At 44.8% G+C, this 16,421-nt stretch overlaps 1 protein-coding gene across 2 annotated transcripts in view; it reads right to left on the minus strand.

Annotated features, from left to right (window-relative positions):
- Nucleotides 1–16,421, minus strand: part of slc8a2b (solute carrier family 8 member 2b) — a gene marked incomplete at its 3' end in the record, with an annotated part of 62,030 nt that overhangs the window by 22,361 nt on the left and 23,248 nt on the right. For both annotated transcript variants that reach the window (XM_083772873.1, XM_083772874.1), the window contains exon 8: nt 11,832–12,202. In XM_083772873.1, coding sequence (XP_083628999.1) covers nt 11,832–12,202 — 371 coding nt within the window. The remainder of the gene's footprint in view (nt 1–11,831; nt 12,203–16,421) is intronic.

The following is a 16,421-nucleotide window of genomic DNA, read 5'->3' on the forward strand; positions in this document are numbered from 1 at the left end:
GCCTGCATGGGTCGATATTGTATACATACATATATACTCACACATATACACAAGTCCTTCGGTTGTCTGGAAGAAGCCTTGTATTGTGTGCAACCCGTGTTCCTCTTGCTCTTGAAAGCAAGAGTCCAATTTGTAAGATAATGACAACACATCTCACGTCCGCTGTCCACAGACCCTATTGCGGACGTGGGAAGTATAATCATGCCTTAAGGGAATCAAAGCAAGCTTAGCTAACTAACAGATGAGAGGAACGATGGAGAGAGAGAGAGAGGGAGAGAGAGAGAGAGAGAGAGAGAGAGAGAGAGAGAATGAAGGACACAGAAGTAGTAGAGACAGAATGAGAGGATGGGGGCTGGTGTTGATGTGATCGACACAGATGTATGGATTCCTGTAGCAGACCAGACCATTAAGAGGAATGGCCGCAGGGAAAGTTAGAAAAAGGAGGAAATTAGGGGGAGACAGTAAAAGCATTGAGGATAAAGCGGTGAAATCAGCTAGAGCAGTGGGGTTGGAACCTTGATCATCATTAGGTGTTCTTTGTTATTACTTTCAAGTTTTTACTTTCTGGACTATTATGTGGCAATTCACTTAATGGCTGCGTAGTGTTAGTCCGATGTCCCAATAATCCGACATCCAAAAATCCGACTACCCAATATTCCGACCATACATAGGCTAGGCAAGGCTTAGCCTTCCCAAAAATTATGCTGGGTATTTTTCAAATAAAATATACAATATATGTGCGCAGTATTATTGCGAACGCGGTGAGCACTAACTATGAGACCCTGCAGATCATGTCTGTCTGTGTGTGTGTGTGTGTCTGTCTGTCTGTCTGTCCCGCTGTGACACCACCCGCCCGCCACCAGAGGGCGCAGCTGTAGCACACACACACACACACACACACACACAAGAAAAAAAAAGTACGTAATTTATTCTAATTGTTGTTATTGCAATTTACGAGCTGCGTTCGCTTCCCGCGTTTGCGCGTCTTACTTGTATAGAAGGCTATAGTGTGTGTGTGTGTGTGTGTGACGTGTGTGTGTGTGTGTGTTTGTGTGTGTGTGTGAGTGTGTTGTCGTTGCCCCCTGGTGATCGCTGATCGGGTAGGCTAATAATACAGAAACTGGACTAATCAGCATATGATTGGCTACTTGGTATGTCTGTAAACCTCGTCCTTCCAGTCGCTTTGTAGCAAACAGTAGCGCGCGCTGGTTTCTTTTGGAAAACAGCAAAAAGCTAAATGGATGCTATATCTTTTTGATGGATGCTACGATCTTCTTCAAGACAAAGCTAAAGTAATTCAGAAGAAGAAGCTGTGAGTCGGCTGTAACCGCACGGTTCACACAACACTGACACGGTCAGCTGTCTCTGTGCCGTCTGTGAAGAGCAATGAGCCGGGAGGGGAAGCAACACCGCCGGGCAACGACGTAGAGTCTGTGGGGGCCACGGGGCCACAGCCCCCATGAAGATTCCCAGGGCCCCTTTAGGCCCCCATGAAGATTTTCGTGGACATTTTACATTTACATTACATATTTTCTGGGAATTCCGAACATTTTGGACCTCTCCGCCGGCAATCTGAGAATCCCATCGTCAAATATTCGGGAAAACAGCGCCTCCCCTGTTGTTCCTCAATTGTTGCAAGTCTGTCTTGAGAGACACCGGCCGTCCAAGAGGTGTTAAAAAGTGCTAATCGGGTTTCTTTTGTAGTTGTTCTTGAGGCGTGACATAATAACACTGATCAAGAATTCACCAAAGAGACCTAACCCTACACAGACTAGTGAGACTACACACTGACTCGAGAAAAGACCTATATCGTCCAAAATAGGCTGATCAGTCGCTGTCTGTGTATAGGCTAATTCATTGGTAAAAGTATGCTAAAGAACTCATTTTTAGACCATTTGGGAAATAAATAAATAAATAAATCCGCGGCGGCGGCCACGCTTCGCTCTGCCGCGACAGTCCCCCCCCAACGCAATTCTGTAGCCTACCCAAAGGTAAAACGCACCCGCCGCCTATAATAATAATAATAATAATAAACTTTATTTGTATAGCACTTTTCATACATAGAATGCAGCTCAAAGTGCTTCACAGGGCAGGACACAAAAATAAAATACAATAAAACACAAGTAGTTAAAATGATAGAATAGCAGAGAACAAAACCGAATATAAGAACATAAAATAAATAAAAACACATAAAAAAATAAAAAAAATAAAACTCAACTAAAAGCAAGGGTGAAGAGGTGAGTCTTGAGTTGAGATTTAAAAATGTCTACAGAGGGTGCGTGTCTGAGCTCGAATGGAAGTTTATTCCAGGCTGTTGGGCCATAGAAGCAAAAAGCTGCCTCACCGTACTTTTTTGTGCACATTCTTTTAGGCACTTCAAGTAGGCCAGCGTTGGAGGACCTGAGGGGGCGGCTAGGGACATATCTAGGTAGGCAGTCACGGAGGTACGGAGGTGCGAGACCATTGAGAGCTTTATAGACAAGTAACAGAATTTTAAAGTCAATCCTGAAAACAACCGGAAGCCAGTGCAGTGATGCCAAAACTGGAGTAATATGTTCTCTCATCTTAGTTCTAGTTAAAACTCTAGCTGCTGCATTTTGGACAAGTTGTAATCTGTCAGTCGTTTTCTTAGGGAGTCCTGAAAAGAGTGCATTGCAGTAGTCAAGCCGAGAAAAAACAAAGGCGTGGATTAGCGTTTTTGCATCGTCCAAGGACAAATAGGATCTGATCCGTGCAATATTTCTAAGGTGAAAAAAAGCAATCTTGGTAACATGATTAATGTGTGAATTAAAATTCAATTCAGAATCAATAATAACCCCCAGGTTCTTTACTGTACTGTTACTTTCTACAGTCAGGTTGCCAAGTCTGCTAACTATTGATTCTTTTTGCTCGCTAGAACCGATTATGAGAACTTCTGTCTTATCCTCATTTAGTTTGAGAAAGTTCTCACTCATCCAACATTTTATGCTAGACAGACAGGTCAACAGCGGGTCTAAAGCACAGGGATCGTCTGGGGCCACAGAAAGATATAGTTGGGTATCATCAGCATAGAAATGAAAATTGTCAGCAGACACCCTAAGATCATTCATTACTTTTACAAGGGCAGTTTCTGTGCTATGATTTTTCCTAAAGCCAGATTGGAATTTGTTGTGCACATCATTGCTCTGTAGAAATACATCCAATTGATGAGAGATGCATTTCTCCAAAACCTTGCCCAGAAAGGGCAGATTCGAAATGGGTCGATAGTTACCCAAAACAGAGGGATCCAGATTATGTTTCTTTAGTAGGGGCCTGACTACGGCCGTCTTTAGTGAGTCTGGGAAGACGCCTGTCTGTAGAGAGCTGTTTACAATTTTTAGGATATCTCCAATCACACTGTCTAAGACCTCTTTGAGAAAGGTGGTGGGAATTGTATCCAATGAACAGGAGGAAGATGTCATCTGTGATATGGTTTTGCGGAGTTCGTCTTCATCAATTGCGCAAAACGATAATAGGCTCCCCCTGGAGAGATCTACCCTGGGACCGTTAGCTGCTGTTTGAAGGTTTGCACTAGCAACAGCACCATTCAAAATATCAGCTCTAATGTTAAAGATTTTGTTATCAAAAAAGCATGCAAACTCATCACACTTAGCTTTAGAGGCCGGGAATGACTGCTTGTAGGACTGGGGGGGGGTTTAAAAGTCGATCAATGGTAGAGAATAGGACTCTGGCATTTGTCTTGTTCTCGTTAATAATGCCAGAGAAATATGCCTGCCTTGCTAGACGCAGGGCTTTGTTATAGGCGACTGTTGACTTTTTAAGAATCTCTAGGTGGGTGGTGAGTTTATTTTTTCTCCAAGCTCGCTCAGCTCTACGACATTCTTGCTTCAGTGAGCGTGTATGCTCATTTAACCAGGGCGTTACTCTGGTGTTATGTTTCTTTTTTGTTTTCAAAGGAGCCACTATATCAAGAGCTGACTCTAGTTTAAGATTAAAAATTTGAACCAGATCATTTACTGGGGGAGTATCGGGCAGGGGGGGGCCCAGATGACGAGGGAACTCGTCAGCTGCAGAAGAGCTAAAAAAGCGCTTTGTTATGGTATATTCTGTGATGTTTTCCTCTAGATCAGAGGCAGTCATATTAAAACACAGCAAATAGTGGTCTGATAGCTCAGGCCTTTCAATAGTCCTTTCCACAGTGATGTTCACCCCTCTAGAAATCACCAGGTCCAGAGTGTGCCCATGTTTATGTGTAGGCCCAACAACATGTTGGATAAACTCAAAGGAATGTAATAACTCTAAGAAACCCATAGCCACAGCATCTGTAGCATCATCCAGGTGCAGATTAAGATCACCTGTGATAAGAGTTCTGTCATAGTTAGTGGAGCAGATAGATAAAAGTTCTGATATTTCTGTTAGAAATATTGCTATGATCTCTCTCTCTCTCCCTCCGTATCTCTCTATATCTGCCTCTCCCTCCCTCTCTCTCTCTCTCTCTCTCTCTCTCTCTCTCTCTCTCTCTCATAATAATAATATAGTCCTGAAAGTCCTCACCTTGGCTTGGACATTGGCCTATAGAAGCTGCTTTAAAAGTACCAGCGAAAACAACTTATTTCTTTCCGCGCTGCGGCGGGGGGGGTGCGGGGAGGCGGGGCTGCGGGGGGGGGGGGACGGGCCCCCTTGAGGATTGATCAAACTCTTCGGCTCTGCCGCCGGGTAATCTCCACACTGACTTGAGACCTACTACTTTTACTTTAATTAAAAGCTAGATGCAGTGGCTATAATTGGGTCAAGGACCTTGCTTTCGTCAGCAATGGTGTACGAGATTGGTGATAAATTGGTCAAATCATGGGGGACCATCTGGAGGAAATAAAGAAGTAACCCCAAGCAATTCTAGCCTACCTAAAGGTAAAACCCACCCGCCGCCTACAGTATGCGACCATAGAACCCTATCCTATCTATCCCTATCCCCAGTGGATATTGCACTATTGTGATATGGCATAAGTGTTCTATAAAGATATAATATCGGATCGGGGAAGAATCTCTATCGGATACTCAAAATCAAATGATCGGAATCGGATCTGGAGCAAAAGACCGTGATCGGGACATCCCTAGTGGAGATAATAACGGCGTGTATTTGTGGCACAATGTATGTAGAAATAATAGTTGTTGCACTGCAGGGCTACCCAAGGAAGCACAAATTACGCAGTACAGGTTCAACACGTACTGTACAACAGCCATCTGTCATGTCAACATGTCCCTGAACAACACCCAGAGCCCCCGCCTGCTCGCTCCTGCTGTACGTTATCAGCCAAAATAGCTGAGATAGCAGCAAAACGCTCAGTGTTTTGTCCACCTCCTGTGTATCATTCTGATGGCCATTAGATGTGAATGGAGTGTGGCTGTGAATGATGGCTGGGTACATTTCTAGTATTAGGCCTGTTGGGTGTCTCTAAGGACACACTGAAATAAACCATCTCCCAGCAGAGAGAAGACAACATCAACTTGACACAGAAAGAGATAAATTCAAGAGGAAGTAAGTGTGGGGGAAACCTGGGGGGAGGGGAAGAGAAGAAAAGAGCAGCATGCTGTGAGGATATTGCAAAAGGGTCCCCAAATAATTGGCAAAACACTAAGATTTCATAGGTAATATAACATTAATATTAATCATTTATGCTAAAATATCACACAGTGCTTCTTTTCTCTTCTTCTTTAAAACCTTAAAGGTTTTATGACATTCATTTTCATTTATTTTTCTTTTTCTTTTAGGTTTTATGACCTCAATTACACCCAAAAAACCTGAACTTTGAACATTCAGTGGATTTTCTGTGGTCTGAAGTTTTCTTTGGGGTTTTTTGGGCCTTTTGAGCTACAATGAAAACAGGCAACACAGTGAAACAGTGACATCTGCTGGCAAATCCCATTGACATATATGGGATTTGCAGTAAGTGATGTCACTTACTGCCGGCAAATCAGAGCACCTGTTTGAGCCAGAAAACCCCAGATCACAGAAAATCTACTGAATGTTAAAAGTTCATGTTTTTTGGGTGCAATTGAGATTAGAAAACCTAAAAAAACAATTCCAAAACCTTTTTTTTTAATGTCACAATCCCTTTAAACTTTTTTTTTATGCGATAAGGAACTAAGGAAAGTACTGTAAATCACTTGATTGATCATTAAATATAAACATGCTCATGTTCATAGCTACTGTGGAGTCAGTACTGCTGTATGGGGCCGAGACACAGGAAAAAGCCCTGGATGGATTCTACACAAGAATGCTACGAATGGCACTAGACGGACCTACCACGGGTCACGGACAAAGTCAGAGAGAGAAGGATGAGGCTGCGTCAGGCACCCAGAACTTGAGGCAAGTAAATTGACCCTATGGGAGCCAACCCAGGGCAAAGCCAGAAGGGGAAAGAAGCAGACCACCTATGTAGACGTGCTGCGGCGTGACAGCTTTGCTGACAACACTGCAGAGCTCAAGAACTTGATGTTGGATAGGAATTTGTGGAGGGCAGCGATCCAGGAATCCCGAGTTGGTGTTGGCTAGACCTCACTCTCGCAGAAACTAACTATAAACATGCTCTGAAAATACAAACGGCAGCTGCCGTTAAGTGGTGAAATGGGTGGTCCGGTTTTCAACTGGGCCCTGATCCATAAATGTTTGGGAATCCCTGGAAAAGAGAAAGAGGCAGAAAGGAGAGGAGAGCAATGGTTGAGAGGTATTAGAGAGGTGGAAGAGAGGGAGAGATGATGGGATACAGGGAGAGAGGGAAAGACGGGGAGGGGTGGAAGAGGATAAAGAAAGAGGATACCGGAGTGAGTGCGTGTGTGCGTGTGTGCATGCGTGCGTTAGTGCGTGTGTACAGAATACAGATACAATCAATCAATGCCCACTGGCCGTTACTGGGGAGTCACAGTGGCGTGAAAATTAAAAAGAGGCAAATCATTATGAGTTGAGGATGAGGAGATAGAACGGCAATACGATCCTACAATAGAGCAGTTAAAGGCAAAGCAATAAGACTGATAATTGAAATCAATATATAGTCCAATGCCTTTTCAGGGCATATAGCCGGGGTTTAGAGTGGTCCAGTTCCGGAGAACCAACTCATCATAATTCTGGCCCCACACGATGAAAAGTTTCAGTATGATTTATTTAAAGATTCACAACCAACCTCTGTGAATATCCAGAGCCCCGGGTCAGGGTGCATACATTGGTTATACACATAACAGTCATACAGTCATTAGTCAGACTCAGATAAAGCCGCGCTGCGGGTTAAACATCACCCGAACTGAAATCACCCGTGCTGCGGGTTAAAAATCACCCGGGCTGCGAGTTAAAAATCACACGTGCACGCCACTCCCGACATGCGCAGCGGGTTAAAACTAATCCGTGCTGCGGGTTAAAAATCACCTGTGGCTTCCTGTGAGGTTAGCAATTCCCTCACTTTATTGTCTTTAGTCTCAAGACTAAAGACTGGAATTGCTTCTGATGCACGTTGCCTGTCGGCGGTCGCAGCAGTGGTATGTGAACGGTTTGTGGATGGGCTGATGAATACTGTTCATGGGTTAGGTAACTGTCTTTTGAGTGAATTGGGAACGAATTATTTCACTTCGCATTACGATTACGGTTCGATTCACACATACTCACAGTAAGTTTGGCTGGCAAACCCGGTCGGTCACAGCACTTCGTTCAGAGAGTGAGAAGTGAGAACGATATGTCCGAAAGAATGAAAGGGCTTTTTGCTCTCGGTCAGCCAGTCAGTCAGTCACCAGTCACCACCCTCTTCTCCTCAACTAGCTGCTATAGCTGTTTCTGTGCTGTGGGAGTTGGGAGAGGCTCCGCCCTCCAGCTCACGCTGAATGAGGAAAGAGGAACGGTGAACTAACCGCCTCACATTTGCAACTGAATGCCACGGCCTGGACCTGGACGGATCGTTCGCGCGGAAGTGAGCGGGTTCATTTCGTTCACCAAAAAGGACCGGTTCATTTGATTCGTTCGTTCATGAGTGTCTGCAGAGGGTTATCAATATGGTCCAAAACATAAGTGGGGCATGGCTGTTGGCAGCCGAGGACATTTACCAGGCCTGAAGCCTGGCAGGCCTCCAACACCATCTCTCATCCTGCTACTCACTCAGTCATCACTTCTTCAAACTTCTCTATCCCCTCTGGCAGGCGATGCAAGCACACACCACAAGGCTGAAAAACAGCTTTCATCTTAAAGCTGTGAAATTGTTCAACATGGTCTGACGTCACACCACCCTCCTACATACCCACTACAACACGCACGCACGTGCACGCACGCACACGCACAGTCGCACACGCACACGCACACACACACACACACACACACACACACACACACACACACACACACACACTGGAGCAGTGGAGCAGAAACACAATACAAAGAAACAGCAGAATCACCACAAACCATGCACACTTGGGCAGAATCACTGTCTGAACACTGAACACAAGACTGTATCATTTATTTACACACTATGCCAGTACTGTTTTACGTTTCTGAACTGTCCACACAGACAGAAGATGGATGGTACTGTTTTACGTTTCTGAACTGTCCACACAGACAGAAGATGGATGGTACTGTTTTAAGTTTCTGAACTGTCCACACAGACAGAAGATGGATGGAAAATGGTAACATTAGTGAGGACCAATTATATAAAGATAAGTTGAAAAGTGGTGCTTAAAAAGAGTAGCAGACAACAACAGACAGACAGACAGACAGACAGACAGACAGACAGACAGACAGACAGACAGACAGGTTCTACCCTAATTGCACTGGTATTACCAGTATCCTTTAAAGCTAATTAGGCATCCTAAACTCACACTGCAATCACCCAGTAATTAGTAACACACACACACACACACACACACACACACACACACACACACACACACACACACACACACACACACACACACACACACACACACACACACACACACACACACACACACACACACACACACACACACACACACACACACAACCCAGTAGTGATGAGGCTCCCAATAGGTTGGCCATGATGTATTATGGACAGCTAGCAAACTGTATGAAGGGTTGTCAAGGAGAAAGAAACACCCCCAAAACAACAGACTATGACAGGTAGAGGTGATGAAGACATTCTATGAGCAGACAATAACAATAACCACCACTTGACCTTTCTTCCCTATATCTATGCCTCGCGGACGCCTCCTTGGGGAAATGTAAGTACTAGAGCTGGGACTCGATTAAAAAAAATAATCTAATTAATCAGAGGCTTTGCGATTAATTAATCTAGATTAATCGCATTTTTATCGCATATCATTATTTGACCCGAGAACAGTGAGAAAGCATTTTTTTCAAATGGATTTTGGTATACTAGTGAATCAATGAATAGTGAATACATAAGTTTAAGCAATAAAACATTGTTTTTGTAGTAATAGGGGTAATAATTCTTTATTGAATAATTGCACACAACTGTGCTGTAATCCACGCTACCATCGGATAGCCTTTTAAATCCTATTTCCAATCCACGGGGACAAGCAAAGTGATCTCAGCGGCTTCCCCCAGTCTGGTGAACTGTCTGCGGAACTGTCTGTGGAACTGTCTGCGGAACTGTCTGCGGTTTCTGGTGGTGTTATTGTCTGAAGAGGACACGGACACTTGGTGCGCAGGTCCATCTGAAAACTGTCCAGTGACAACGTTCCGCGGTGAAAAAAATAGTTTTTTTAATGCATTACATTTTCTGTAGTTAATTAATCGTAATTAATCGCAATTAGTCCCGGCCCTAGTAAGTACAGCTCTCCTCACATGCCCTCGTACTCTTCTTCCCTATATAGCACATGCCTCTGTTCATCCCTCCATCCCTCTGCCTTTCCATCATTCAATCAATCAATCAATCAATTGAATCAATCAATCAGATTGTATTGTCACTTCCACAATATACACTGGGCATACAGAGGAGCAAAATACCGTTCTCCACAACTCATGATGCTTCACATTTAAAAACTATTGGACAGCCTGCAGGTGCTTCCTCCTAGGCTCTTGAACCTCCTACCAGATGGCAGGAGGTCAAGGAGATGGTGGGAGGCGTCGGACGGTCATTATACTCATATGGCCTTCCTGACACATCGGTCTGTATATATGTCAGCTATGGCGGGGAGGGGGACACCTGTGATCTCCTCCTCCGCTGCTCTCACTATCCTCTGTAGGGACTTGCGGTCAGCATCTGTACAGTTCCCATCCCCAGACAGTGATGCAGTACTGTACGTCAGGACGTCAGTGGTCATCATGGGATGATGGGACTACATATTGATCACAGTACGACAGTTCACTGGAGCACAGCAGAAAATAGCAGTGACCCGTCCCTGACATAGCAATGTCATTTTAAAGATTCTGTGGAATACAGGGCAGAACTTGATATTGTCAGTGAGCAGTGGCGTAATGTCAATTTAGTGTTTTTTTCTTTGTGTTTTCTTTGATTGTTTCGGTGTTGTCGCTGCCTGATGTATATGTATCGATTCCTTTCCTTTCTGTTGGTTTTCTTTTTTGTTTCTTGTCCTGTGTGTGTGTGTGTGTGTGTGTGTGTGTGTGTGTGTGTGTGTGTGTGTGTGGTCGGCCCCTGGTTATTCGGGACAGCATGCTCAGTGACTGAGTGCATGCAGGGAGCACATGCTGTGATCACACAGACACATGCTGCTGAGTGCAATCAAGTGAATGGGAGGCCCTGCTGACAGGATGCATCCATTTGTGCTCCCATCAGTGGAACATTGTAAGCTGTACTCTGCCTCTGCCTCTGCCTCCAACAGTCTGTGCACTGCTGCCAGCATGGGTTGTTTTATTTTCCCTAGCTTCAAATCAAATGTCAGCTATAATATAACTTCAAATCAAATGTCCCCATTAGGCCTTCACCATCAGGGTGGGGGGGGGGGGGGGATCCATGCCTCTGTTTTGATATCCAACCTCTGGTCATTCATGTTAAATTGTTTTTATCCCTGCTTCTTGTCAGACTGAGTTAAATACATGCATTTCCTTTTCCATTTCCTGTAATGGCGGCGATCGGTGGCTATGCGTTTTTCTCTGAATCGAGGCTCAGATGAGGTGATATGAGGTACGGGACGATGTTTGCAGCTCAATAAAAAAGGTGCGTGAGGCGGTTATCGTATTAGCATGTTTAATGCTAGAGAATTCGCCCGATTACTACTTCCGGTTCATGGAGCCACATCACAGGGTCTTCTTCGCTGCCTTTTTCGTGCATTTTGCGTTGCAATAGCACACATAAAATGTATGATCTTGAAGGTGGGTTATTTTTGCTATTTGCCGTATACAGTAGGTAGGGCTTAAGTGTAAAACATCAGGTATTTTTAACATTCAATCAAATATCGTTGATATGATTTCTGAGTGGCTATATGTGTGTCTGTCTGTGTGTATGAGCACGGAACTACCACGACAAATACAGCTGGATGGCACTGTTGAGCATCTCGCTCGCACGCACGCACACACGCACGCACGCACGCACGCACGCACGCACGCACGCACGCACGCACGCACGCACGCACGCACGCACACACGCACACACACACACACACACACACACACACACACACACACACACACACACACACACACACACACACACAGGCCTGGCAGGAGGGAATGTACATTACAGTAATACACACATACAAACACAGCACCACTCAGTGCAGACGGGTCTGATTTTAGTATATGAATTGTATTGTACAATGACAAAGAAGGAGATGACGGTCATGACATTCAGTCAACACATTTTTCTGTTTGCAATAGAGATACATTAGTACACATTGCAATCAGATGTTTCTCTACTCACGTGGTTTGGTCATTGGTGAACTCCAGCTCTCCCCGCACATCCTCATAGTCCTCCCCGCCCTTGGCCGTGCCCGCCTCGGAGTGGTACGGCAGGATGACGGTGCCGCGCGCGCCCGAGTTGCGCACCACCGTCACTTCCATGGTGCCCACGCTCTCGCTCACGCGGACCATGCGATCTCCGAACGTGAAGATACCCGCGTGGTCATCGTCCAAGATGGTCACCGTGGCGACCAGGGGCTCGACCAGGCGACCCTTGGGTCCATCACCGTCGTCGCTCTCGAACATGCCCTCGGCGTCGCCCACGCGCAGGTTCAGCAGGCGCACAAAGAAATGCTCATCCTCCTCAAAGATATCGTCGTCGATGATGCCCACCTGGACGTAGACGTAGAGGTGGAGGAATGGAGATATAAGACAGTGTTATGGCAGGAATGATGTTCATATTCAATTGCAAATTGAAAACCCTGCCGGTAACATATCTTGTTCGACCCAAAAGATTACGATCTGTTCAGGCCAGGGCAGTCCACTGGTCATTCTTCTCACCAAGTGTAATCGATTTTAGATTTTGTCCTTTTATTTTGTGTGACTTTGTGTCACAGTATATGTGGCTCTGTGTTGCCATACTGTGGCCGTGTGTGGGCGTCGGCTTTCCTCCCAGCTTCCAGCCTTGGCACACCTGTCTGTGGTCGCCTCATCGCACTCAATTGACACACCTGCCGGCCATCAACTCTTCAGCCCTGACAGTATTTATACCCTGGTCTTCACTCCACTCATCGTCAGATCATTGTTCAACCTTTCATGGTAGTACTATAGCTTGACTCTAGCCTGTGTTTATTCCATTCTGACCGGGCACCCATTTTGGTGTCGGCATCATGTTGTGCTTTAGCTATTGAAAAATAGCAGATCTACAAGCTCATATCGCGCCACCGAGTGGCGCGATACGAGCTTGTAGGTCTGCTATTTTTGAAAAATCTAAGACACTTTTAGAATCTGATCTCAGGTCAGAATGGGTTAATAATGAAACTGTCAGGATGTAATAGACATTTTTAGAATCTGATCTCAGGTCAGAATGGGTTAAGTTCTTGTGAAGTTATAGTCTAGTTATATTTCCTAGTATTTGCTCCTGTGTTTCCTGCAAACTCAAGCTCTTCTCCTCTCCTCCAGAACCCAGCTCACCTATTCTACTGCCTGCTCTTCTCCTCTCCTCCAGAACCCAGCTCACCTGTTCTACTGCCTGCTCGTCTCCTCTCCTCCAGAACCCAGCTCACCTATTCTACTGCCTGCTCTTCTCCTCTCCTCCAGAACCCAGCTCACCTATTCTACTGCCTGCTCTTCTCCTCTCCTCCAGAACCCAGCTCACCTGTTCTACTGCCTGCTCTTCTCCTCTCCTCCAGAACCCAGCTCACCTATGCTACTGCCTGCTCTTCTCCTCTCCTCCAGAACCCAGCTCACCTATTCTACTGCCTGCTGCCTGCCTGCCTGCTGCCTGCCTGGACTGCTTTCCTCATCCTCCATGTTTGTTTGCCATGCAACCTTCCACAATCTGCAATTCACCATATTGTGAATAAATATCTGAATTTTGCTCCTGTGTTTGGCTCTGCATTTGGGTTCAACTTTCTGCTACCGTGACACTTTGATATAATATATTTCTTTGAGACTACTGATCCTACTGATCCTCCTCTCTAAGTTTCATGAAAATATTTCCCCATCCATTCTCAAGTGATGTTGCTAACGCGCACGCACACACGCACGCACGCGCGCGCACGCACGCACGCACGCACGCACGCACACACACACACACACACACACACACACACACACACACACACACACACACACACACACACACACACACACACGAACACGCTTGTGTTTGTATTCTATGTATGAAAATGTGCATGTGCTTGCTTTGAAGGATGTTGCGCATGTGTGTGTGTGTGTGTGTGTGTGTGTGTGTGTGTGTGTGTGTGTGTGGATGGATGTGAACAGACTGGAGCTGACACTAGTGTGAGTCAAGGCACAGAGCCCATTTCCAGTCATCTCCCGGCAGACTTAACCAGAGGCTACCGTTACACTTCATTCATTTCAAATGGAGTTTCTTTACAACTGGCTGTGGCAGAATGATAGGTATGGGCTCTCCCAAATGCAGGACAGTTAATTCAAAACCCAAGATTGGGGGATTTATTACAAATGAACAGATAACAAGTCACAATCACAAACGTAACACTGAACATGATGTGACACCAACAGGCACTGACTGGGGAACAAGACTAATATGCGTGAGGGCTGATTACACATGAGAAAAACCATAAAACCATGAAAACTAGAACATGAACAACACACAGCAGTGGCGTGCACAGACATTTAGAGGGGCAGGTGCTCAAGTGAAAAAAAGGGCACCTTGTGCAGCGCATTTTGGGGCGGGAACCCATTTTGGTGCTTTAGCTATTGAAAAATAGCAGATCTACAAGCTCATAGCGCGCCACCGAGTGGCGCGCTACGAGCTTGTAGGTCTGCTATTTTTCTTTAATCGAAGAACCACTGACATAGAAACATAGCTTTAGATTGTGGGAGCCTAAATAATATAGTAGAAGCTTTTTTTATCAAGATTTGATCAATGTCACCGCATGGTCCACACACTACACATTAAGAAAAGAAAAAAAACTTTTATTTTTATTTTTAAGAGCACATTGTTAAAAGGGCAGGGGGTGCTCTAGCACCCCCTAGTGTCTATCTGTGCACGCCACTGACACACAGAACTACAAGACCTAGACAAGACATGCACAGTATGACTGTCTTGTCTTGTCTTGTCTTGTCTTGTCTAGGTCTACTATACATTGTATACATAGTTCCCTGTTCCTATACTGTTATTGCACCACCAACCACACCAGAACAAAATACTCATATAGCAATTATGACGAGTAGGCCTATTTTGATTCTGATTCTGAAAGAGGCTGCTGGAGCAGCCCAAAAGGCATTTCCAGGCCAAGCAATGACATCTAGAAATATGGTTCATAATGTCAAGACTTCAACGTCAGATCTTAGAAGGTGCATTGAAATGAGAAGTGTAAAAAAGAGGCATTTCCACAATCCCTCCCTGCACTCTCAAATGGCTGCATGGGTACAGCTCTTGTATCTTCAACTCACCACATATTAGGTACCACAAAACCACACTCATAATAGGTGAACATTTGGTAGAAACAGGGGAACATTCAGCAAAAATAGGTAAACATTACTCAAATTAGCAGAGCTTGTAAAAGTAAGTATGTAAGCCTTATATATCCACAGTTTTTGAGATTTGGTGTTAAGGGGGGAAAGGGTATAGGACCAATTACAGACCCTTGCTCGACCCAAGTCAAAGCTTCACCACTATGCCCTGACTTTTCATGGAATGCTCCTACCTAGAGTATCTGTTAAATTGGCACCGTGCCATGAGATATTTTCACCACCTACATGAGTTTGTGCCCCTTTAGTGGCTTGAGATTTAACTTGAATATGGGAGCAAGATACTGTTCCCATTAAAGTTGTCTGTCTGCAATATATAGGCTAGTAGGTTTTGGAAGCAAAAGTGGAAATGATCCTCATTAAACACAATTGTTTCTGCTACTCATAAATAGCACAATGTATCATAATAATAGTCAACGTAAACAGCAGCACTCCCCAGCTACTGCCAAACACTAAAACATTAAAATTCAGTTCGGGGCCTGACTGTCTGCCTAACACCTACACTAGTATTTTTAAGTCTGTCTCTCAGCCCCTGGCAGACATGGAGAGGAGACTGAGGATAGGGAAATGCAGCCTGCATAAAAATGCGTACACTTGCACTTGAATTATGTAAATTAAAGTGTTTGAATTAAAGTTGAGTCCAGCATCCCTTGGCTTGCATCAGTTCCATTGGAGTAAACTCCACCTGTTCTTACAGAACATAGCCTTCGAATAAAACATTGTGGCATAAAATATTTCTGCAAAACAAAATTGTTTTGCAGAAATATGTTATGCCACAAATAACACAAATAACTAATTTAATGAGTTATTCATTATTGTGGAAAATGCAGGGCAAAGTTTCTTTCCTTGGCTCTATAAGAGTGTGCATACAAAGTTGTCCACAGATCGGTGCAGGTATAGGTGAAAACATGAATTGGACCATGAGGCTGAGGGTTTTTTAACACAATTTTGCAGAAGCAGCGAGTGCATAGCCTCGATACCCAGGCTTTCATTTCGTCTGCGCGAAAAATGAAAGCCTGGATTTACGCATGGGCTGCACTGGCCTAAAAGTGGGAGTCAACCCTTCCGCGTAGGCGTTGCTCCAAATGATGTGAGGTCAGGGCTCTGAGCGGTGTGCACACCTCACAATAACACAGTGAGGAAATCATTACCAGTGGAACTTCAAACGAGGCTATGCGAGGAAAATGAGGAGAATGGCTGAAGAACCCACCACACCGTCTAAGAAAAAAACCGACGTGTGCCGACTCTAGGGAAATAACTTTGACAGTCCGTTAGAATGGTAGCAACCAGTGGTTTCTGCTTCTAAAAAATATATATATAATACAGATCGGAGAACCAATCAGGGTGTGCGCAAATTTGAGCCGCAACC

Source organism: Protomyctophum parallelum (genome assembly GCF_964188405.1).
Source record: "Protomyctophum parallelum genome assembly, chromosome: 9".
In the NCBI taxonomy this organism is placed as follows: Eukaryota; Metazoa; Chordata; class Actinopteri; order Myctophiformes; family Myctophidae; genus Protomyctophum; species Protomyctophum parallelum.